We start from the raw sequence: 23,529 nt of genomic DNA, 5'->3' as shown, positions 1-23,529 counted from the left end.
TGTACAGCACCTACACAATGTGGTCCTGGACCATGACTGGGATTCCTAGATGTTATCAAAATACAAATAAATAACAACAAAATATATTTTAAATAGCCTAATTAATGAGGCTCTATAAAATATAGATTGGATTCACAGACAAATGTTATATTTACTTATTTTCCTGATGAGGGAACACCATTAGCAATCATCTCCTTTAATGCAGAAAAAGCTTCTCGTTGAAGGGGATGGTGTTACTTTCTATAGGGGGCTTCTTTCATTTCCTGGGTTAAATTATTATACCATATCATGAAACAGATTCAGCTACAACTACTACTAAATCTACTTCTACATATTTTAAATTTAAGCTGGGCCACTGGACAAAATAACCCTTGCCTCACTTACTCTGATTTGGCACTTTTCTGGCAGTACAACAAACACAGATTTTAAAGGTATGAAAGTAAGCCAGTATGAGACCAAAGAACTTCTCAAGGACCATCACCTGTTCAAATTTATCACTGAGTTTTCTGTACTGTCAGTCCATAATGTATTGCAGTTAACACATTAATTTGGTTTACTATCAGCCGATAATTATATAAATGGGATTTGGTCAGAACTAGTACCCATGTCCTGGTATATGTTAAAGCTTTATTTACCTCAATGTAATTTGAAATAGTTTCCTAAAGGATTACAACATCCATGAATGTGTCTATCCTCTAAACTGCCATTAATTTCAATTTAGGCCCTTTCAGTTCACTCATTTACTTGTATTTAGATAGATGGATTCTTCCCCTCTCCCTATGGGGTACAATTAATACCTTAGAAAGAAAGAAATGGCCCACCTTGATTATCACTACAAAGGGTTTTCTCCACTCCCCTCCAACCTGCCCCCCCCCCTCTCCTGCTGGTAATAGCTCATCTTAAGTGATCACTCTCTTTACAGTGTGCATGATAAACACCCGTTTTTTCATGTTCTGTGTGTATATAAATCTCCTCACTGTATTCTCCACTGAATGCATCTGATGAAGTGAGCTGTAGCTCATGAAAGCTTATGCTCAAATAAATTGGTTAGTCTCTAAGGTGCCACAAGTCCTCCTTTTCTTTTTGCAAATACAGACTAACACGGCTGCTACTCTGAAACCTTAGAAAGAAATATTGTTCCTTGGGTCCTTTCACTTATTTCCCATTCTTTTTCTTCTTTTATTCCTGGACTGCCTTATGTATTTACAACAGTTCTTCAGAGAAATAGCAACCTTCCCCCCATCACACACATACACTTCTGTCTCTCAACAATTTTCCTCCTTTTCAGTCAAAGGAAAGAGTTTCAATTTCCCAGTCTTCTCTATTCACATGCCATTTCCTTTTTCTGGGCCCATCCTTGATTCCTGGTGTACCCAAATGTCTCCTCAATTTCAACAGAAATTTAGTATGGTGGAGGAATGAAGGAGTCAGCCCTTCCACCTTACTGCATACTTTGGACTGATACCTCTCCTAAAGAGACAGTGGTGTTCAGTCTGTTGGAAAAAAGGTTGCCTCAGTCAAGTCCCTCTTTCATTTGCATGTAACACTCATTATGAAGAGAATTATGCCAAATATTTATACTGTATTGGATAACAGACTGACTTTTAAAACTGAGTTTATTTCTTCAGAAGAAAGAAAAGGAGTACTAGTGGCACCTTAGAGACTAACCAATTTATTTGAGCATAAGCTTTCGTGAGCTACAGCTCACTTCATCGGATGCATAAGGTGCAAAATACAGTGGGGAGATTTATATACACAGAGAACATGAAACAATGGGTGTCACCATACACACTGTAAGGAGAGTGATCAGGGAAGGTGAGCTATTACCAGCAGGAGAGCCGGGAGGGGGGGAACCTTTTGTAGTGATGATCAAGGTGGGCCATTTCCAGCAGTTGACAAGAACGTCAGAGGAACAGCGGGGGGGACGGGGTCGGGGGGGGAATAAACATGGGGAAATAGTTTTACTTTGTGTAATGACCCATCCACTCCCAGTCTTTATTCAAGCCTAAGTTAATTGTATCCAGTTTGCAAATTAATTCCAATTCAGCAGTCTCTCGTTGCAGTCTGCACATCTACCAATGTGATATATGCCATCATGTGCCAGCAATGCCGCGCTGCCATGTAAATTGGCCAAACTGGACAGTCTCTATGTAAAAGAATAAATGGACACAAATCAGACGTTAAGAATTATAACATTCAAAAACCAGTCAGAGAACACTTCAATCTCTTTGGTGACTCGATTACAGACCTAAAAGTGGCAATTCTTCAACAAAAAAACTTAAAAAACAGACTCCAACGAGAGACTGCTGAATTGGAATTAATTTGCAGACTGGATACAATTAACTTAGGCTTGAATAAAGACTGCGAGTGGATGGGTCAAAGTAAAATTATTTCCTCATGTTTATTCCTCCCTCACCCCCCACTGTTCCTCAGAAGTTCTTGTCAACTGCTGGAAACGGTCCACCTTGATTATCACTACAAAAGGTTCCCCCCCCGCCCCCGCTCTCCTGCTGGTAATAGCTCACCTTACCTGAAAAAAGAAAAGGAGTACTTGTGGCACCTTAGAGACTAACCAATTTATTTGAGCATGAGCTTTCGTGAGCCACAGCGTGAGCTGTGGCTCACGAAAGCTCATGCTCAAATAAATTGGTTAGTCTCTAAGGTGCCACAAGTACTCCTTTTCTTTTTGCGAATACAGACTAACACGGCTGTTCCTCTGAAACCTGTCACCTTACCTGATCACTCTCCTTACAGTGTGTATGGTGACACCCACTGTTTCATGTTCTCTGTGTATATAAATCTCCCCACTGTATTTTGCACCTTATGCATCCGATGAAGTGAGCTGTAGCTCACGAAAGCTTATGCTCAAATAAATTGGTTAGTCTCTAAGGTGCCACAAGTCCTCCTTTTCTTTTTGCGGATACAGACTAACACGGCTATTACTCTGAAACATTTCTTCAGAAGCAGACAGTGATGTGAAGAGAGATGAGGCTGACTGAATGTAACTCTATTTTTTTTGGTTCTCCTGGACTGAGAGAGGCATTGCTCATTACCTCATTTATTTTATGAAGAATTTTCATCCTTATCCGGTTGATAACTTGGCTCTAGATTATGGATTAGATCAAAAGCTATCAGAGAAGATAGTTTTAAAGCTGCTGTTATTTCTATTAAAGTTGATTTAAACAGCTCCAACATCAAACATCTGAGATTTTTTTTAAAGGGCAACATGAATTCCTAACTCCCCCAAGCTACTTCTTAATTTCTGAAAAATATCCTTGATGTAGCCTTTGAGTACATATTACTAATAACAGTTAATACAATGCTAAAGGTACAACTGTCTCAACATTTGTCATCTAGCAACTAAAGTGTAGGAGTATTCTATATCCCACCCTGAAGCCAGATAGATTCACTTCCTGGAGCAGAGGCTTTTTCACCCTGTGCTGATTCCTGACATACTTCTTTATTTCATTTTTTAAAGTTGTGGAAACATAAGGCATTAAAATCCTACAGGCTCAATGCTGCTCCCAATTAATTCAATGGGAATTTGGCTATAGACTTGGAAGGAGGATTATGCAGTTCTAAGCATCTGAGGCTAAATTATAACATGTTGGAACACTGGCACTTGGATCACAATGTTCTCATTTGTTGATTAATGGTCTTCATCATAAAGAAAAACACTGAGCAGTGGATGTACATTAATTATTATTTCTACTATTTATTACTTGTATAGCACCAGCAGAATACTAGGTGCTGTATAGCAAGGCAGGACAGCAAGATCCCTGCCGTAAAGAGTTTACAGTCTAAATAGACAATGTACAAACAAAGGAAGGGACAATGTGGCTAAGCAGAGACGTTAAAACCCTTTTTAGTTATACAAGTTGTGTCTCAAGTTTTCCCTTTCTCCCACAACCTTAATAATTAAATTGTATCTAAAGCTTATGAACATCAGGACATTTCTCTGTAGGGGGAAATAAGGACAGACCAGAGTCAGATAGGTCTGTTGGAAGAGGTGCAGTTTGTGAGAGGAAATTGAAGGAGAAGAGGACAGAGGCATGGTGGATTGGGTAAGAGATGAGAGTTTCAGGAAAAGAGATGATGTTGAAGTGAGCCTGGGAGAGGAGAGAGGGGGAAGAATATGAAGGGATGGTTATTCTTGCCACCTGGACACAGTGAGAGAGGGAAGGGAAGAGGAGAAGGAGTTTTGGGAAAGCCAGATTGCGTGAGTTCGAAAGAGAGGACAAGGAGCTTGAGTTTGAGGATGGAGGCAAGGGGAAGTCAACAAAGGGATTTGAGGATGAGCTAGGGTTGGTTGGGAAAACAAGCTAAGTGGATGATTTCTGTAGCAGCAGCATTTTGGATGAAGAAGGGCGAGATGGGACTCCAGAAAGGAGAAGGTCGCAGTTCTGGAGACAATCAGGCAGCAGTGCAACTATTAAAAGGGTTGCAGGTAGCAAGAATGTATATTTTGAAGCTGTGTTGCAGAAATGTTAACAGTAAAATACTGGGATAGTGTACTGGTGTCCTGCTTTCCCCCTCCAGTGGTTGTATGTGCAATTAGGTCTCTGGATTAGGGTATTGGTGGTGGGATAAGAAAAACAGACAGATTTTTTAGATTTATATAGGAAGAGCCAGCAGGATTAAACTGCAGACTCAATATAAGGGGAGAAGAAAGAGGACTAAAAAAAATACGCATAGGTTGGAAGCCTTTGGGCTCAGAGAACTATGGAATTGACAGTAGTAATGGAGACGGGCAAGAAGAGAAGTTTGGGGGGAGAGAGGAATTAAGATGTAGCCAGTTTGCTTAGTGGTGGACAGTTGCGGATACGTTATTTAAGGAGAAAAGGCATGGAATTAACCAAGAATGTGTCTCTTATCACCCTGATCACTTTGCTTCTCTGTTATATCTCTTTCCCCAACTCTCTGTCTGTTTTTGCCTTTTAGAGTGTACACTCTTTGGGGCAGGGGCCATGTCTTCCTATGTATTTGAGCAGCACCTGTTTTATGTGAGCAATAGGAGGCTATTTTAGGAATAATTTGTGCTATTTAATTGCACAGCTCCAGGTTTTAGTACCTCAGCCTGTCTCAAGTACAGATTCTTATTCTGTCTTATTCTGGGCTACATTCTGATTTTAATTACATCAGTGTAAATCCAGATTAACGTATTTGACTTCAGTATTGCTAACCCTCTGTAAGTACCTAAGGGTCAGAATATGCTCCGTTACATCAAAAATAACAAATTAAAACTCTAGCTGTTTGAGTCTGATGCACAAGTTGTAAAGTGTCAAATTGATAATAACTGACACTTTGTGTTCACCATTCATTGTCAGTTTGGGCTAGATCGGGGTTCTCAAACTGGGGGTAGTGACCTCTCAGGGGGTCACAGGTTATTACATGGGGGGTTGCGAGCTGTCAGCCTCCACCCCCAAATCCTGCTTTGCCTCCAGCATTTATAAGCGTTAAATAAAAAAAAGTGTTTTTAATTTAGGGGGGGGCGCACTCATAGGTTTGCTGTATGAAAGGGGTCACCAATACAAAAGTTTGAGAAACACTGGGCTAGATGGCAATGCAAAGTAAAGTCACTTCTCACACTGCTGTCTGTGAGAGAGGGGCATGAATCAAATAGATTTATAATTCATGAAAGGAAAGCACCACCAGCTACAGAGGCAATCATGAAAGAATACCCAAAACAGTTTTCCTTCAGCAACATGTGTTCTGCTACACTGTATTCTGCCTTCCGGTAAACCAGAAGAGTAATCTCATACTCAAAAAGATAATATAGGCTAAAGCCACAAATAATAACGGGACACATGCTATCTCTACACAGGTTCTACCATGTAGGGGACTGGAAACTGTAGGTTTCTACTCATGGAGTTTTGTCCCAATATGTTTATTCCCCTAACAATGAAGATTTCAGTATATCTACAGGAGGCCGGGCCTCTGCATAGCACACTGGGCTTCCTCTTTCCTATGGCAGCACAGCTCACTTTCTAGATAAAGCAAAACTCTACCTCAGGTGTGGCTTGCAGCTGTGTACGGAGATTTACTGCTAGTCTGGCAACCAGCATCATGTGGATAAGTTTTCACAGCAAACAGAATTCTGCCCAGACAACAGGGAAGCATGTGATAGGGAACAGTGGTTCTACGGCTCATCTCCCTCCCCACCACTGGGCTCCAGGTCCCTTAAACTCTCAGAGCCCAACCCCCAATTTTGGTGCATTTTGGTACTCTCCACATAGCAGAGAAAAGCATATGTCCCAACAAAACAGAGTAAGCGAACAAGAGATGTTTACATACAAAAGAGGGTTTATTGGTTGATAAGGGCAATTAGCAGAAACCCAATTTAAGTGTATGAGATTATATTTCCAATGTAGGATCTTTAATGAGTGTGATGCCCACTTATGGAATATGTTTGTTTAAGAGTCCTACCAAAGTTTTTGGATAGAATGAAAAATAGTTTTTCAGGGTGCAAGACTTCCAATTCTATTTCTTACATTGTCTTGATTTTGAATTTTATTTCTATTTAGAACTAAATAGAAATTAACTTAAAATATCTGAAGACTGACCATGTGTGGCTGAAAACTGGGAATGACTGTTTTCATAGCCCTTGTGATGTCAGCCTGACAACTGTGTTTTGTCCCAGTGTTTGTAAAGAACACCACCTCCTGAAGAAGTCATCCCCAGCAGAACAGGTAAAAGTGACAACAAGCTAACAGAATGCAGATGTCTCTCAAGGACTCATCCCCCACAGGCTTGTCACCTGTCAAGACCTTCTCTCCCAACCTCCAGCATGAGACTATAAACCAGCCCACTCTAACATGTCGCATCAGATCCACATGGAGTCAGAGAATTACTGAGTGGTCAATGCTGACAGCCTATAGCAGCTCAGCTTCCCCACCACCTGCAGATTCTGGCAGAAAATACAATAAAGAGGTTAGATAGTTGGAGGAAACTGAAAAGGGACTAGAGAGTTAGGAAAGTACAGTTTTCTCTCACCTACATGCTCTTTAACATGTCCTAGTTTTCAAGCTGAAATAGCAGAAAGGTGGTAAGGGGAAAGTGGGCATCCTTTGCTTTCTCATCCCCTCTCCAGCTATCTATTTTAGGGTTTTCTATAGTTTTTGTCATCATAGTAACTAAGTGTTTAGATACTATGGTGATGTAAGAAACCCTAAGAACCCCTCTTGCCAACACTCTCCTGTGTACACCTCACTGACGGCCACCACAACCAAGCCCTGCCACAACCATGTGACAGGTGTTGAACAAAAGTTAAGTCCAAAAACTCAGGGGTAAAACCCAATTTCCAAGAATGTCCATATTTAAATGTAAAGTGGAAACCTGGTGGCATATGCGCAACAACCAAAATTTTGTGTTGTTCCTGGAACACATAAGATGCTTTCACGGTCCAGTGTGAGAATCAAGTGACCCAAAGACCCTTTCACCCAGGTCTCTCACTTGTTAATACAATATGCTAATATCTGAGTAACTGGCAAAGCTTGTTTAGCATGTTTCTGGTGGTATACTCAGCCTTCATTAAAAGGCTCTCCTTTCTCTGGTATCAAGGCTCTGTATCTTTGTTTCAAGTTACATTAAGAAAAGACACATACTTCCTAATGCCTGAAAAATTTCAATACCATGGATGGTGTTATAAAGTGGATTTATGTCATTTACATTCTGCTATAGAATTCAAACCTCACTAAAGAAAAATGCAGTCAGTACCATGGCTGACAGGTATCATAGGCCATGGGAGGCTGTGCCTCCCCAAACAGCCTGGCATAGCCCTGTCAATGCTCTACCCCCGAACCCCTCCTGCAGTTCCTCTGTGGTCCAGGTTGGCTGCCGCTTGCGGTGCTGGAACCACCCCACTCGGCTCTCCGGTGCTCCAGGGCTGGAGGTTGCTCAGGGGCTGGGGGCGCTGCAGCTGTGCCACCCACCCACCCACCCGGTGCTCAGGGGCTGAGGTCTGGGGCACTGGGACCGCACTGCCGCCCAGTGCTCCAGGGCTGGGGGCGCTCGGGTGGCTCGGGGTAGGGCCAGGGCCACAGGAGGGAGTGCTCTGGGCTCCTGCAAGTGAGGGGGGCAGAAGTGGAGGGGGAGCAGAAGGGCCTCGGGCAGAAGGGAAGGGGCCAGGGCTAACCTCCCACAACAGCCGGTTCACCAGCTGCCCATGGTCAGTGCCACTTATAAAAAACTGCACCTACTTTATAACACTAAATTTACAAGAAAGTATTTCCAGGGCACCATTTTGCCCCACAATTTTCAAATTGGATTTTTTCCAGTTTATAAGAATTGGTTTAAAAACCACATATCCATTTAGAGAACATTTACCAATGTTTTTTAGGGTCGGATGACCAATTTGTCACTCCCTGTAAAAGAGGTCAGTCAGTGTCATTTTCTCCCCTGAAAGAAAATGGATAATTCATGTATCTAGCTTACATACTAATACAGTTGTTGTGGTAACATAATATGAAACCCTGAAGCAATTTAAAGAGACTACGCCAAACAGAAAGTACAAAGGCTGGATAGGCCTTACTGTACCTTCTAGGTATAAGAATACTTTTCAGTTGCTACATACGGTGCCAATGCTGACTGTATAGGGAATTAATAAAACACAAGAAGTTAAATTCAGATCTGGCCTAAGTAACTCGGTTTATCTACATGGAAGTCAATGGTACTGCTCCTGTTTAAACCAGAATTCAATTTGAATCTTAGTTCTTAAGTAGCTCGTATAAATTTTAAGAAATATCTTGTGTTTATTTGTTACAATACACCAGAACCCTCTTACAGCTACATCATGTTTTTTCCATAAGCTGAAGTTCTCAGTAACTGGAATCAACACAATGTAAGGCACTGAAACAATTTGAGATTTTCATTCTTCTTCGCTGTTAACAGAGTCGTCATTATATCCAAGTTCACTGTAAGTGGATTGCACTATAATTGATGCAAAAATATCTTTCTGTGAACATGCCTGGTTTTAGGAGTCATGTTCATAGATAAGAAGGGCAGTTCTCTTCTGCTCTCTTCACTGCCTACTTGATAACCAGCCTGCTTTTGCTCTTTGTGTAACTTATATTCTGTTCATAGGTGCCAGAAGAGAAACTATATAATGGGTTACTAAAAAAATAGAGGTATAATAAGTGAGGAAAGAATGTGGTGTGAGTATATAAGGGTAAAAATGAGAAAGACACAGTATATACTAAATTTGTGAGCAATCTAAACACACTGTAAACATTTTTCAGTACAAGTAGATTTGCAAATTATTTAGTTTCAAACAATTCTGTTGGCTCTCGAGGCCAACCAAACACTGCACTTCAGTGTTGTCCCATCTAAAAGCATATATTGCCTTGTTTTACCAACAAAATAAATCACTGTCTGGACTAGGTTGTAGCTGTCTGTTTAACACCTATGATACGACTCATCCTCTCTCCCTATCCTATCTTCAACTAAATGACCAGGAAAAGAAAATAGAATAAAACCATTCACAATGGTATTACTGAATGGCCAAGTTACTACACTGTATCCATTACTTTGTCCCCTGGTGGTATACCAAATCTGAAAAACATTTACATTTATCCCATAATTTGGTAATTATGGATTTAACAAATGGATGGTACTCTATTGCTTCTATTGGATCACTAATAGTGTCTGCTGGAATATTAGGGGTTTGTTGTAGGCCTAGCTGTGTGCTTCTTTAAGAGCAGTGAATGTCTCCACTGAGACAAGTAGTGCAATCTGAAATTTTGGAATGTAAGGCTCAGTTAGACTCCCATTTTACTTTGGGTTTTCAATTTTTGTGGAGGTACTCTTTTAACAGTTTTGGACTGGCAGACAGAACTCTAAGGAAATTTCACAGGAGGCTCCAGGACTTGGATGTCCTGGAAGACTCATTCAATGACAGACTAGGGACAGATTCCAACTAGCTGTGGAACAATATCCTGGGTGGAAAGGGGCCCAGGGCCCAAGAGAATTTAAGATGCACAGACTTGGGGTGGGTGGAGGTGAAGACTATTGCTGGAGAAGCTTAGGACCAGATGGCACAGGCAGTGGGGATTTAAGTAGCTTGGGACCTGGCTCTAGCTGCCCTCTATCCATTCTTGTGTTGGAATTTTGTGCCCCACCATGTTATGCATTATGAGGTTTGATCTGAGACACCCCATAGTGCACAACACAGTAGTGCACTAAATTTAAAAACAAAAGGCAACAAAGGAGAGGGCACCTCATGTGATAGGCCAAACTCGGAGGCAGCTGGTCCCACCAGAGAACCACAACATGAAGCATGGACAGTGGCACGTCCAAGCCTTTTGTGTAGCGGAAGAATCCTTATCCCTGAGGCCCTGCGTGGCACTCGACAAAGCATGAAGCACCACAGCCCAGACCACCCACAGAGGCTCCTCTTCTCTCCTTTCCTGCATGTCCTTGTCTCCCAAGTCCTATTTGTCTTTTAATATGGCATTCTGTTTTTTAAAGAAACAGACAACATAACATAATGAATAAATATTAAAAAATAAGATATGAGAAAGGTGGCAATTTTTAAACACCATTTTAAAACCCATCTGACGCCAGTAAATTAGAACAACTTTGGAAAATTAGGTTTTTCCTGTATACATTGCTTGAGTGATGGGTAAGAGAGATCCTCACATACTGATGAAATCCTGGCCCCACTGGGTTTGTCTACACAGCAATTAAAGACCTGCAACTGGCCTGAACCAGCTGACCCGGGCCAGCCATGGCTGTGCCATGGGTCTTCTATTACAGTATAGACATACCCATCGAGATCGATGCCAAAACTCCCATTGATTTCAGTGGGCCCAGAATTTCACCCACTACATTTAGAAACCTTCATCCACTTAAATGGAATGGACAGGATAGGCCTCTGTCACCTTCTGGCTGGTGCGCTGTCACTTGCATATCATATAGACCACTTTTACTAACAGATTTTTTGGAGTGTCTAGCAAGGGTCTCTCCTCTAGGCAAATCAAGAATAACATCATAAAATCTGTATAGTATTCATCTCTACTCTATAGATTCCAGGGTTATTCTGAAAATTACATTGTGAGGCTCCAGTTTGGAAAGCAAGAGGGAGAGTGATCACCCCTATCTAGATCCATGCAGCAGCAGAAAACCGTGTGATTTATTGCTATTAATTAATTCACATAGTTTCTTGGTTAAACACAGTTTGTTCTTTGCTCATTATTGAAGCCCAGCATCAGCAGAAAGTGGCTCTAATTTGACCTGGCTAAAGAGCTTTTCATCATTCCTCACCCATGCCACAGCTTTTACTCAAGTACACTCTTTCCATTAGTGGGAATGACCTTGGACCTTCCTTGAATGTATCAAAGGTAAAGCTGACGTTGCTCACTTAGGAGGACACTGTGATGATCAGCTCATTTTGCTTTAGGATGCTGAGCCAGATTAACCACCAAAAATCAGAAAATAATATTAATATTAATATTTAACGGTAGACTGTTGTTGTTTTTGTCATGAGCATGCTTGGAGTGAAACTGAAATGTGTCTGCTCATAGTCCATCCCTCCAAAAGTCTCCTGTCAAGCCTTTATCAGTTGAAAATATTTGTTAGACTTCTTTGGGGGGGAGAAAATAGTGGACAAAGGTGACCCAGTGGATACCACTTGCTTCTCTTTTCAAGCATTATGGTCTTTCACAAGAGACTACCAGACAAAATAATCATAGCAAGGGGTTTGTGTTTGTTTTTCCACTAGACCTGCAATAAAACATTTTTTATTATTGGTTGACTGCTGACATGGAGCATGGCACCATGACAGACACAAAGGAAGACATGGGCCCTGCCTGGAGTAGCTTCTTAACAGGATGTCTGTCTATGCCTGTGGGTTAAGTGTGTGACTGAATGCACCCTATATAAAGCAGACACAAGACACACTGGATACAAAAAAGCAAGCATTCTTGTGTAAGAGACAGAGGGAACCTAATGTAGTGTGAGTATACTGGATGCAGTGTGTCTAGCTGTAGGTGCTCTATTGTGTAGGGCAGATTAATTCAGTGTGTGTGAATGAGGGCTGTTGTGCTTGGCTGTAAGTGGAGGTGTTTAGGGGGTGGGGAGGAAGGGTCTGAGGAGGGCTAAGACGTGCCGGTGCTTCAGCCCAGTGACTGACTGACAGTCTCCTCAGCCTCTTCACTGCCTATCAGTCCCCACCTTGTGGGGCCTCCCGGCTCCTCCAGCGCTTGGGCAGGCGATAGGGACCTGGCAGCTTCTGACTAGATGCTCAGCTGCTGACTGCCAGGCGCGCACACACAGTGCACAGCCATGGACAGCTCCTGGGTGGAGAACGGGACTCTTTCCCCCTTCGCTTCGCTCTCCCCGGAGCCCGAGAACAGCAGCAGCGGCAGCCCCAGCCCCTCCAGCCGGGTGCCGCAGGCAGGCAGGGGGCCGGGGGGCAGCCCCCCGTTCTGGGACACCCCTCTGAACCAGGGTTTGAGCGTGTTCGTGGGGCTGGCGCTGTGCACCACCATGCTGGGCTTGGGCTGCACCGTGGAGCTGAGCCAGCTCGGGGGGCAGCTGCGGCGGCCGGTGGGGGTGCTGCTGGCGCTGCTCTGCCAGTTTCTGCTCATGCCCCTGCTGGCCTTCCTGCTGGCGCTGCTCTTCGCCCTGGACGAGGTGGCAGCAGTGGCCGTGCTGCTGTGCGGCTGCTGCCCCGGGGGGAACCTCTCCAACATCATGTCCCTGCTGGTCGACGGAGACATGAACCTCAGGTACCCAGCCGGCCGGGGCCGCTGCCGCCGCGGCGCGCCCGGCTCATCTCCCTCTCCGGCGGGGCAGGCGTCGCTCCTTGGCGGAGGAAAGGACCCGCAGAACGCGGTCCGAACCCCGCTGTGAGAGGGCGGCAGCCGGGGGCCTCGGTGTGCCGGTGGGGGGGGGGGAGGAAGGGGCAATGTGGATGGGCCGGGGGTCACTAGCAGTGCGGGGGGGTGGATGTGCCGGGGAGGGGGTGGGGTGGGAGGAAGGGGCAATGTGGATGGGCCGGGGGTCACTAGCAGTGCGGGGGGGTGGATGTGCCGGGGAGGGGGTGGGGGGGGAGGAAGGGGCAATGTGGATGGGCCGGGGGTCACTAGCAGTGCGGGGGGGTGGATGTGCCGGGGAGGGGGTGGGGGGGGAGGAAGGGGCAATGTGGATGGGCCGGGGGTCACTAGCAGTGCGGGGAGGTGGATGTGCCGGGGAGGGGGTGGGTGTGGACGGTGAGTGCTGCGGGAGGACTCTCCGGTTTAGGGCTGTTTGAAATATTTGCTATTTTATAATCAGGTCTGTGCCAGCCTTTTGGTGCCCCTGTTCCGGGGCGCAGCCTGTGGGTACCGGGACAGAGGAGCCGGTTTCAGGATCTCATCAGGGGAATTTTGGGGGGACAAAAAGAAGTTGAGCTCTTGCGCTGTCTCCCGCGCTGGCTTTGGGAGATGGGGGGAGCCCAACCCATGCTGATTATTATCTGTTTGTGCTCCAAGACACGCCACGGCATGCAGGTTTTACATGCAAAAATATAATTTTCTTTTCACAAAAAACACAGCTGGCAATACCCCTCCCCTTCCTAAAAACCATATTCTGGCCAATATCCAATCTGCTCGGTAACTGAAGGGAAATTCTTGCAATCAAACAGCTACTTGCGCCCTGGGCGACTCTTGTCCGAGCTCCTAGAGAAGGGTTTTGTACAATAGGTTTGTGGCTCGTTACACGAAATGGATTTGTACCGCCAGCTCTTACTGGAGCCCGAGGAGGTACTGTTCCCCCCACCCCAGCAGCTGATGGAAGAGCGGCTCATGCTGACCCGCCGCCTGTTGTTCTGTCCCCTCCCTCCTGCAGTATTATCATGACCGCCTCATCCACCCTGCTGGCCCTGCTGCTGATGCCTCTGTGCCTGTGGATATACAGCCGCGCCTGGATCAACACGCCTCTGGTGCAGCTGTTGCCCCTGGGGGCCGTGAGTCTGACCCTATGCAGCACTTTGCTCCCCATCGGCGCAGGAGTTTTCATCCGCTATAAGTACGCAAGGGTCGCCGACCTCTTGCTCAAGGTAACAACAGCTGCGCCGGGTCCCGCTTCTACATACACAGAGGCGCTGAGCACCACTCGAGAGCAGGCCTCTGGGAGCTCCTTCTCGCTAGGGTGGTCATAGGGGTGTGGGGAAGGGCTTTGCTTCTGGGAGCCGCACCATAGGCGCTGCTGCTTTAGGATATAGAGTGCACATGGTCTAGTTAAAGGATAAGAAAAGATGCACATGGGGGAAGATTTAACAGATCTACAATAAAGAGACGGGTCAAGCTTGCCAATCCATATAAATATTGCCCTACCTCGTGAGTACTCCAAAGAGTAGAGGAGCCAGCATTAAGAGCAGCGTGCATGGTATCTGTTTTCATCAGGACAGCATGTCAGTGTAGAAACTGAGCACTTCCCTGTATTGTACTGATATCACTCAAATCATAGGATTAAGGCTCATCACATAAACGCGTGTAAACCCTCAGGACTTGTTCTGAATTCTAAACATAATCTCTCTCTCTCTCTCTGTTTTCCAAAGAGGAAGTATAAGCGCCCATTGTGGTCAACTAGTAATAAAATACTGCCGGTGGGTGACTGATTTCTGTAAAACAGTTATAGGCAGGATTAGAGTTGACTACAAGTAACGTTTTGTTAAAAAACAAAATTGCTCCCTCACAAAGACCAAAGGATGAATCACTATTTCCCTACAGTAACATTAAATAAAAGGTAAGGTAGACAATGCCATTTCTTCGATGCAACAAGAGCAGATCAAATCACAAAAGAAATGCTCAGTATATTTCTAATTATCAGATAACATTGCTAAGCATGTGCTTTAAATAAATAATGTTATAAATATAATCAGGTACTATATCCACATTAAAACTAGTAGCTTCAGTCCCACATGCAATAAAATCAGTAAATTCCTCACAAAAATAGTAACAGGAACAACTACCTTAATTTGGAAAAATTAAAACAAAAAGATAACAACAGTTATTGTTTTCTAAGTTATTTCTTTGTTTGGAAATATACAAATTTTCAATAAGCATTTTTCATCAATTGTGGCACCACCAATTTCTATATTTCTAACTAAACCTTCAGCATACAAGCAATTTGTATGGCAGTCAATAAGAAAAATAACATTAAAGTACATTTATGTGCATGTTATTTGAAAATAATTTCGAAGGTTCAACAAAATAAACAAAGGTACCAGGATTTCACCCAGTGTTTTAGGGAAGGATGAGGACAACTAAAAAAAAAAAAAGGTCTCACTGAACAACAGAAATGTACAATCCTATTATCTTTAGCTAACATTACCTGCAAGGAAGGGGAAGAGAAAGGTTTCAGGAAAGGGAATTCATGGGGATAGAAAAGTGAAACTACTAAACATAATTACCTGACTGAAGTACTATCACAAAAGTCTTTAAACATGTATTTATGTTGAAAGCAATAATTGTGAAATGAATATTTCTGTTAAACAAAATATGGAAGTTAAAACTTAAGGTAAACTTTCAAGCAAAACATGCTCAAAGGTAAAGCAAAGGCACTCAGCACACACAATACTGCAAAAATCAAACAATGGCTGCAGCATGCACAGAATACACTAAACTAAAAAGACCCAAACTCTAGGCCCAATCTTGCATCAATTAAAGTAAATTATATCACTGCCATTTAATTCAATGGGATCAGACCTTATCTCAGAACTGGTACCATCCTTTTTAACTGTCAGTTTGGATAGTTTATATCTCCTTTAGGTTTAAACTTGACATACACATTGTTAGGCAAGATGAAATTTCTTTAAATAGTTTATCCAATTTACCCTTTTAAGGTAATATTTTGAAGTATTATAGCAAAAATAAGACTTAGCTTCATTTTCTTTTTTAAATGAAAATTTACACACATTAATACAGATTGTTACTGTCTTTCTGAGAAAGTATCTCAGACAAGTTATACTGTTAAAAACTAATTAAGAAACGGATTTCTTCCACCCTTATTCACCTTGGGCCTGATTCAAAGCCCACTGAAATTTTGGATCAGGTCCAAGGTAAGAAAGGGTAGCAGAATCTGTCCATCAGTGAATAGTTTAAAAGAAGCTCTATGTTAGAAATGCTAAAGGTATGACAAACTCAAGAGCATTTGGGATTAAGCAGAGCGGTCTTTTCAATGTCCTTCAATCACATTTTGTCTGTTCACTATTCATATAAGGAAAAGCTTCCGCTTAACAGCTGCAATAAAATGTGCTGATTTTTAAAACAAATATATAGTTTAAATTCTTTCCTTGTTATACTATTTTAATATTTGTGTATGTAATTAATTTGCTTTTAAACAACTCTAATGTAAGTTTTCCCTTCTTTTTTCTCTGACATATCTGATTGTGATTATTCATTATTGCTAGGTTTCCTTGTGGTCCCTTTTAGTGACTTTGGTGCTTCTTTTCATTCTGACTGGCACTATGTTGGGACCTGAGCTGCTGGCAAGTATCCCTGCGTCCGTCTACATAGTAGCACTCTTGATGCCCTTAGCAGGCTATGCCTCAGGATATGGCTTAGCTACTTTATTTCACCTGCCACCTCATTGCAAGAGGACAGTGTCTTTGGAAACAGGATGTCAAAATGTCCAGCTCTGCACGGCTATACTAAAACTAACCTTTCCACCACATCTCATAGGAAGTATGTATATGTTTCCCTTGCTTTATGCACTTTTCCAGGCTGCAGAAGCAGGACTTTTTGTGTTAGTGTACAAGATGTACGGAAGAGATACCTATAAACAAGATCCCCTAAATGAAGATGAAGACACAGATATTTCTTACAAGAAACTGAAAGAGGAGGAAATGGCAGACACCTCATACGGCACGGTGACTACAGAGGAACACAATTCTATTCTGATGGAGACTGCACAAACTGCACTGTAGATGGACAACAGTCAGAGCAACAGAAGGGGACGCTTGAATTACTAATAGTATATGGTATTTGCAATATGTTTTCGGAGCGAGTAAAACAGGCAGCTGGGGTACTGACCAGCCTCGATAATCAACCGAACTACTCCCAGTGTATAAGATGACCATACGTTTATTATTGTGCCAGTTGCGAATATTTCCTCAAACATATAGCCTTATATGTACAAAAATCAATGTGATGCAACGAGATACATTTACATCTTCATAGGAAGACGCTCTTTGGTGAATTAAGTAAGGCAGGGACCGATACCAGAAACCAACGAAGCATTTTGTAGGAAAGGGTTAATTTGTGTATCAATGGTGTGAACAAAGGAGCAAATTAGATAATATTTGTAAAGTGTCGTTCAATTTCATGCATCCTATTAGTTGTAAAAAAATCCTGTTGATTGTTCTGATTATAAATGCGTGGAAAAGATGAATTAACGCTGTATTAGTCACCAATTAAAATCCCTCCAAAGATAACTAAAAATTAAAAGGAAGTGCAAGTAACGGTCTAGTTTATCTGGAGATGTATCTAGCAGCGATTTATCTGCAGGGAAGGTAAATCCTCCCTTCTTAAACTACCTGGTCCCTGGCTCTTATGTTTAGTAGCAGCCTAGGCATTCACGCGTTCCTTCCTCCTCTACAGATTCAGCCATAGGTGCTGGAACTGGGGGTGCTCCCGCACGGTTGGGCTTGAAGTGGTTTCCATCATACGCAGGGTTTACAGTTTGGTTCAAGGCTGTCAGCACCCCCACTATACAAATGGTTCCAGCGCCCCTGAATTCATCCGCCTGTTGTTTCTCTCACAGACACCCCGCTATGACTCTTTGTTTGCGGCGTACAGCCTCTTGCGTGCTCCTGGGGGAATATCACCGATCAATCAAATGTACCGGGTCTGCTCAAGAGAAAACGCTGCACAGCCTCCGGCTAAACCCCTCAGCTCAGGTGAACGCTGCACAGACTCCAGGGTCCCCACAGGGCGGTGATATAGGGGGCAGATACAAGAGTTGTAAACCAAGTGAAAGCGGAAGGGAGACTCAGGACATTTAATAGACAGAGAGAACCCAGGAGGTTGTACCAATAAGGGGTTTACTTGCTTCAAAGACCTGCCTGAAGCTCTGCGTCCCCGCCGCCTTGGTTGCCTTGTCACCTGAGGCTCCCCGCTGGCTCCCCTCCCTGGCTCTCACCTCCGCTATGTTCCTTGGACCCCGGGCTTAGCCGGCTCTTCCCATCCACCTGCTTTCCCCGCGGGCTTCCCGGGGCAGCGATCCCCGCCAGGGAATCCGCGGCGAGGCGGTTCATTGCCCCTCCGCCAATGGAAACAGCCCCGCTCAGGTGGCGGTGGGGGGACGGGACGTGCAGCTGAGCCTGCCCCTCCCCAGCGCGGGGTATTTAAAGCGGCCCCCGCGAGCCCAGCTGCCGGGGCAGACGCCATGGCGGACGAGGCCATGGATAGTTACCTGTACTCAGCCTACACCCCCTACTCCTATCGCTACCAGCCGCCCAAGGGCAAAGGGCCCCCGGGCGCCTGGCGGCAGCGGGGCACCTACTTCTCGGGCTATGGGGACACGGCGGCGGCGGCCGCGGCCGAGTACTTCGATAACTACCAGCGGGCGCAGCTGAAGGCGATCCTGTCCCAGGTGAACCCCAGCCTGACGCCGCGGCTCCGCAAGGCCAACACCAAGGAGGTGGGGGTGCAGGTGAACCCGCGGCAGGACGCCTCGGTGCAGTGCTCGCTGGGGCCCCGCACCCTGCTGCTGCGGCGGCGGCTGGCCCCCGGGCTGCCCCCGCTGCGGCCCCGCGAGCAGGAGCAGGGCAGCTCCGCCACCACCAGCGGCCGGCCCGTCCGCTTCCCCAGGACCATCGCCGTCTACTCGCCCATGGCGTCCCGCAGACTCACCACCTTCCTGGAGGAGCCCGAGGAAGCGGGGCAGGAGGCGGCAGAGGAGGAGCCGGAGGAGGCGGCGGCGGCCGAGGAAGAGGAGCAGCAGCGCACGGAGGCGGCCGCCGTGCGGGCCAGCTGGGAGCAGCCCCCGGGGAGCAGCGCGGAGCCGCAGGAGCCGCGGCCGCCCCAGCAGCAGCCTCCGCAGCAGGAGGTAGCGGAGGAGGAGGCGGCGGCGGCAGCTGCCCCGCCGCAGGAAGGCCAGCAGGAGGCCCCCGAGCGCCCGGCGGGGCAGCCCCAGGCCGCAGCCCCTCAGGAGCCGGAGCAGGGCAAGACCCGCCTGCGCTTCCAGGTGAGGGCCCGGCGGGTCGGGTCACCGCGGGTGGCGGGAAGCCCGGGGGCGGGGCCTCAGGTGACTGGCCCTGCGGCCAGCAGGGTGCGGGAGCTGGCCTGGCTTGGCTGGGAGCTGGCTTCCTGCCCGTGGCTGAGTCACCCTTGTTCCCCCTAGTTTCTGGAGCAGAAGTACGGCTACTACCACTGCAAGGACTGCAACATCCGCTGGGAGAGCGCCTACGTGTGGTGTGTGCAGGGCACCAACAAGGTAGGCCTGGTGCCCCCGGGGCCGCCCCTCTGCCCCCCGGGCTCTGACCGCCACTGACCCGCCTTTCCCCTTCCTCCAGGTCTACTTCCGGCAGTTCTGCCGGACGTGTCAGAAATCCTACAACCCCTACCGCGTGGAGGACATCACTTGCCAGGTGAGCACAGCCCCCTCAGGGCCTCGCTACAGTTAGCGCACTGGGGAGCCCTGTAACCTGGCTTAACTCGGGGAGGGGGTTTGGCGGGGCCTTCCCCACTGTTCTTTCCAGTAAGCCTGGGAACTCCAGCTGTGCTCTAGCACCCCAAGTGTGCTGGAGCTTTGTCAGCAGCCTCACTCCTCCCTGCACTGAGCAGCCTATAATCTAAACTACTGCCGTTAATACCGTGTCCTCCCCTAAGCTTGCAGATCTCCTGCCTCCCCTGTATCACTGCAGTTCAGGTATTTTCTCCTCCAACATCCTTGCTTCTTTCTAGAGCTGTAAGCAGACCAGATGCACCTGCCCTGTGAAAGTGCGCCATGTGGACCCCAAGAGACCCCATCGTCAAGATCTCTGTGGGAGATGCAAAGGCAAACGTCTTTCCTGTGATAGTACATTTAGTTTCAAATATATTATTTGACTGGGATACTAGTTTAAAGGATCCTGGTGTAAAATTGCAATCAAAGCAGTTTTTCTTTTGAAAGAATATATAATATGGTGGGGTGTACCTGGGCAAACCTACAAATAAAGGTATGGCGAAGCACTGTTATAACTGATAAGGCATGCTCATGTCTACCTTATTTATGAGTATGGAAGCTGCAACATTCCCCATTAGGAATGGGGGAGAAGGCACTATCATTCTGTCAGCCACAGAACTACTCTTCCTTGTATGACTTATTGTTATGATGACACACCTAGCAGTTCCTGCTTCTGGAGGAGGTAGACATGCTTTCCTAGTGACCTCCTATGCTTCAGGAAGACTTCTCTGGGGAGCGACTTAAGCAGTTGAGTCTCAAACAGATTACTGGTAAACTCTACCTCTATCGCTCTATGTAGAGCATCCACCTCATTTAACACAAGAATACCTGTATTGTGGAAGGATGCTATTGGATCTTCAAACACTAATGTCTGATCGCAATTTAACTAAATGTTCTACAGTCACTAACTAGTGTAAGAGTACATACACAGGAAGAAAGTTGCATATCTACCAATCACTTCTAATACCTGAAAGTTAGTAATTCTTAAATAGGCAGAGGGCTAGTCAGATCAGCTCAAGCCTAGAATTATGTTTCATGAAGACAAGTAGCCATTTTTACAATTAAACTAGCTACTACTAATCTGGGGCTGTTATAGCACTATCGTTAAGGAAACCCCCCAACCTAAAAGGGGCATGTATTCCAGGTGTGCATAGCTATGAAGGGGAGAAGGTCAAATTAAATGGCTGTTGCTAATAGATCAGGTAAAGATTTTCAGTGCCTTTTTTAATGTGTATAGATCACTTCTAATTGATACAGATCAGTGTGGCTATTGATAACTGTAATGGCTGCATTTCTCACTTTGGAGCCTACAGTGAAATAGCTTGCTTCTGTTGTAGCTGCTTTATTAGCTAATCTGATAGTGACTGTTAATTTTCTCTATGTGTATTTTTCAAATTGTGTAGACAAAAGCTTGTTACCAAGAGTCAGTAATGTGTAAATTTTCTGTGAAACTCTCCTTTAAAGATAACACATTGCTAATAACCAGCCTTCTTTGTGAATTGATAAATAAAATAGGGGGGGGGGTGTATATTGTAGCAATTTCAGAAGGAAGTTGCTCTAAGAGGAAACTGTTACATCATTTTAAACAAATCTTTCTTATTGACCCACAGCCACTATCCTAAGATGGAAAACGTAAAGTAGGGCTGTCTAACTTCCAGAGGTGCCTAGTAAACACTACCAGATATCCACAGTACTTGGCTTATGCCTGCTTGCATGTGAGCCTCCCTTTCTAACTGTGAAGAAAGTCCTTAAGGTATACGAGTTGTGGCATTTTTGTCACAATGGCACAGCCATGAACTGGAACCACAGTATAACAGTAGGAGTAAGTAGAACCAGGGAATTGCTGTCTTCCTAACCTCACAATAGCACAGTACTGGCCTGAGGCCATTGCTGCTATAAGCTATGTTGACCGTCTTGTTGGAACCAGCACTTATTGGGGAAAGTTACTCATTTATTAGTAAACACCAATTTCTTATCAAAGGTGGTGTCTACTTAAAGGACTACTCTCAATATTTACCTCTGACAGTTTGATGTCTGGAATGTAGCTTATAAGCAATTGGGTGAAAACTATAGTATGTATCTTCTCCACTACCTCCTTCCACTGTGTTCATCAAGCTTCTCAGATTCCTAGAGCAACAGTGGTACTATATACTGAAGACTTGAAAAACCTCCAATGTTTTTTAAAAAGCACTGACACTTTTGGAAAGACAGAAGAACTTCCTTAAATAAGTGTTCTTTTTATTTTTATTTATTATGAATCAAGCTTAGTATGTCTATACCTAATAATGTATGGCCTTCTGCAGGCAGTTACTATGAGGTTTTTCACATATTTTTAGTGAAAATCCATTAAATCTGTCACTCTGGCTTTTCTCAGTGAAGATGGGAAAGGGCATACTACATAAGGATGCAAACCTATTCTTTTTTTTTTTTACAGTAAAGATAGACAGATAAGAATTTCTTCTAAAGCTATGTACAGAATTCTAGTCTACATCTATTAATGGGAACCTTTATTAAACGTTTGCCATATAAAATACCGTTTAAAGCAGTTGGATAGAAACACAACCTTTAACAGAAGTAAGGATAATCAGTTTGTAAAACCAGACATGGATTGTCTAATTTCAAAAGATAAATGTACACACATTACTCCTTGCTATTTTGTTTGCAGAATGTTCATCCTTTTAATAAGTTTGTATTCTGCAGCTTGTAGGATTACATTCTACATCCACCCTTTTTTTTTCTTTCCCCCCTTCACAAACTTGTTTCTAGGTGTGCAGTTAAATGTTACAGCTAGAGTCACAGTGGTGACCAACTAGCTTTTAATATGCCCTTCTGACCTAGTTGCAGTAACCCAGATTCAGTACTTTAACACAGATTTGTTCCTAGCATAAATGTAATTTGTTTTGCCTCTTCCTATTATCCATTTCTGCCCAACTGTGTAATTTTGGAAAATGTAGGCAACTTTACTGCCTGTGAGTATGTGGGGTATTTTCCACATATGAGTTCTGGGATTTTTAATATTTAATCCTGGAGTCTATCACAGAACACTATGGGGCCACTTTTTGTGGAAACCTATTTATAAATTTAGGATGTTGAATTATTTTGCTGGGTCCTAATGCACAAAACCAAAACAGACCAGCAATCCTAATCCTGGAGCAATCTGAAGTGGTATCTGAAAAATGACAGATTGAGTTGTTGAGGTTCATAGACCTATACATTGCCAAATTGATTCCTCTGATGGGATGGATGGAGCTGAAGCCCCAACTCTATGCTTGGGGCTTGATACTATTGGATTAGTGTAGATAAGGAATGGCTGATCAAGCCCATTTTCTGGGGGGGTGGGGTTGAAGCTTGTCTTGTCAGAGCATCAGTCACTCTGGCTAAGAAAACTACTAAAGCTTTGTGAAAGTTGGCTACTATTAGGGATTATTGGTCCAAGACTCCCAAATACAGTATTGGAAGCATACCTATCCATCTCCCACATCCAACTGCTGGGTGTGGTTAGAAACACTCCTAGAAGAGAGCTGAATGGCAACAGCTAAGGTAAACCAGGCTAGAACTTTTCAAGAACTGGACCCTGTAGGGGGGGAGAGAGTATTTTTGTTTGCCATACAAGGAGGAATTCACTAAGAGATCCCCAGCCAGCAGAGCAATCTTACCCTGCCTGATCCTTGCTGGTGAAGCAGCACAAAGTGATTTGAAAAGGACCAGACTGCTCCTGGAGTATGTTCTTGGAGACTGAAGGAGGTGGAGATGTCTGGCTCAACAGGTAACCTTTAACAGACCTCCAAGCTGACTTATTGGATTTTTTTTTGTGTGTGTGACTTCTGTGAAAGTGATGGAAAATGCTAGATCAGAGTTTGGACTAAAGCAGCCACATTTCCA

The 23,529-nt window shown here is 44.7% G+C and overlaps 2 protein-coding genes and 1 long non-coding RNA gene across 5 annotated transcripts in view; 2 read left to right on the top strand and 1 right to left on the bottom strand.

The window, feature by feature from the left end:
* LOC125635945 (uncharacterized) overlaps nt 1-18,941 on the bottom strand; it is a 68,822-nt gene extending 49,881 nt beyond the window's left edge. For 2 of the 3 annotated variants that reach the window (XR_012668166.1, XR_012668165.1), the window contains exon 1: nt 18,834-18,941. This is a non-coding gene — a long non-coding RNA (uncharacterized LOC125635945). The remainder of the gene's footprint in view (nt 1-18,833) is intronic. The other variant, XR_012668167.1, reaches the window with a different exon arrangement.
* SLC10A4 (solute carrier family 10 member 4) lies at nt 12,127-17,440 on the top strand. The gene is made up of 3 exons (XM_048848376.2): nt 12,127-12,725; nt 13,825-14,035; nt 16,391-17,440. The coding sequence occupies exons 1-3, from the start codon at nt 12,280-12,282 to the stop codon at nt 16,904-16,906; spliced, it is 1,173 nt and encodes a 390-aa protein (XP_048704333.2). The 5' UTR covers nt 12,127-12,279; the 3' UTR covers nt 16,907-17,440.
* On the top strand, nt 17,559-20,169 carry ZAR1 (zygote arrest 1). Its single transcript, XM_048848377.2, has 4 exons — nt 17,559-19,167; nt 19,324-19,416; nt 19,496-19,570; nt 19,887-20,169. Exons 1-4 carry the CDS (start codon nt 18,367-18,369, stop codon nt 20,028-20,030), a joined length of 1,113 nt encoding a protein of 370 aa, XP_048704334.2. The 5' UTR covers nt 17,559-18,366; the 3' UTR covers nt 20,031-20,169.
* Nucleotides 20,170-23,529: the final 3,360 nt, after the last annotated feature.

Source organism: Caretta caretta, chromosome 4, assembly GCF_965140235.1.
Source record: "Caretta caretta isolate rCarCar2 chromosome 4, rCarCar1.hap1, whole genome shotgun sequence".
NCBI lineage: Eukaryota > Metazoa > Chordata > Testudines > Cheloniidae > Caretta > Caretta caretta.
The sequence above is the reverse complement of the archived record's forward strand: the minus strand, read 5'-3'. Positions and strand labels throughout refer to the sequence as shown.

Coding starts and splice junctions, on each gene's coding strand:
- SLC10A4 (XM_048848376.2), top strand. CDS start 12,280: ATGGACAGCTCCTGGGTGGAGAACGGGACTCTTTCCCCCTTCGCTTCG. Junction 12,726..13,824: donor GACGGAGACATGAACCTCAG/GTACCCAGCCGG, acceptor TCCCTCCTGCAG/TATTATCATGACCGCCTCAT. Junction 14,036..16,390: donor TCGCCGACCTCTTGCTCAAG/GTAACAACAGCT, acceptor CATTATTGCTAG/GTTTCCTTGTGGTCCCTTTT.
- ZAR1 (XM_048848377.2), top strand. CDS start 18,367: ATGGCGGACGAGGCCATGGATAGTTACCTGTACTCAGCCTACACCCCC. Junction 19,417..19,495: donor GTGTGCAGGGCACCAACAAG/GTAGGCCTGGTG, acceptor CCCTTCCTCCAG/GTCTACTTCCGGCAGTTCTG. Junction 19,571..19,886: donor TGGAGGACATCACTTGCCAG/GTGAGCACAGCC, acceptor GCTTCTTTCTAG/AGCTGTAAGCAGACCAGATG.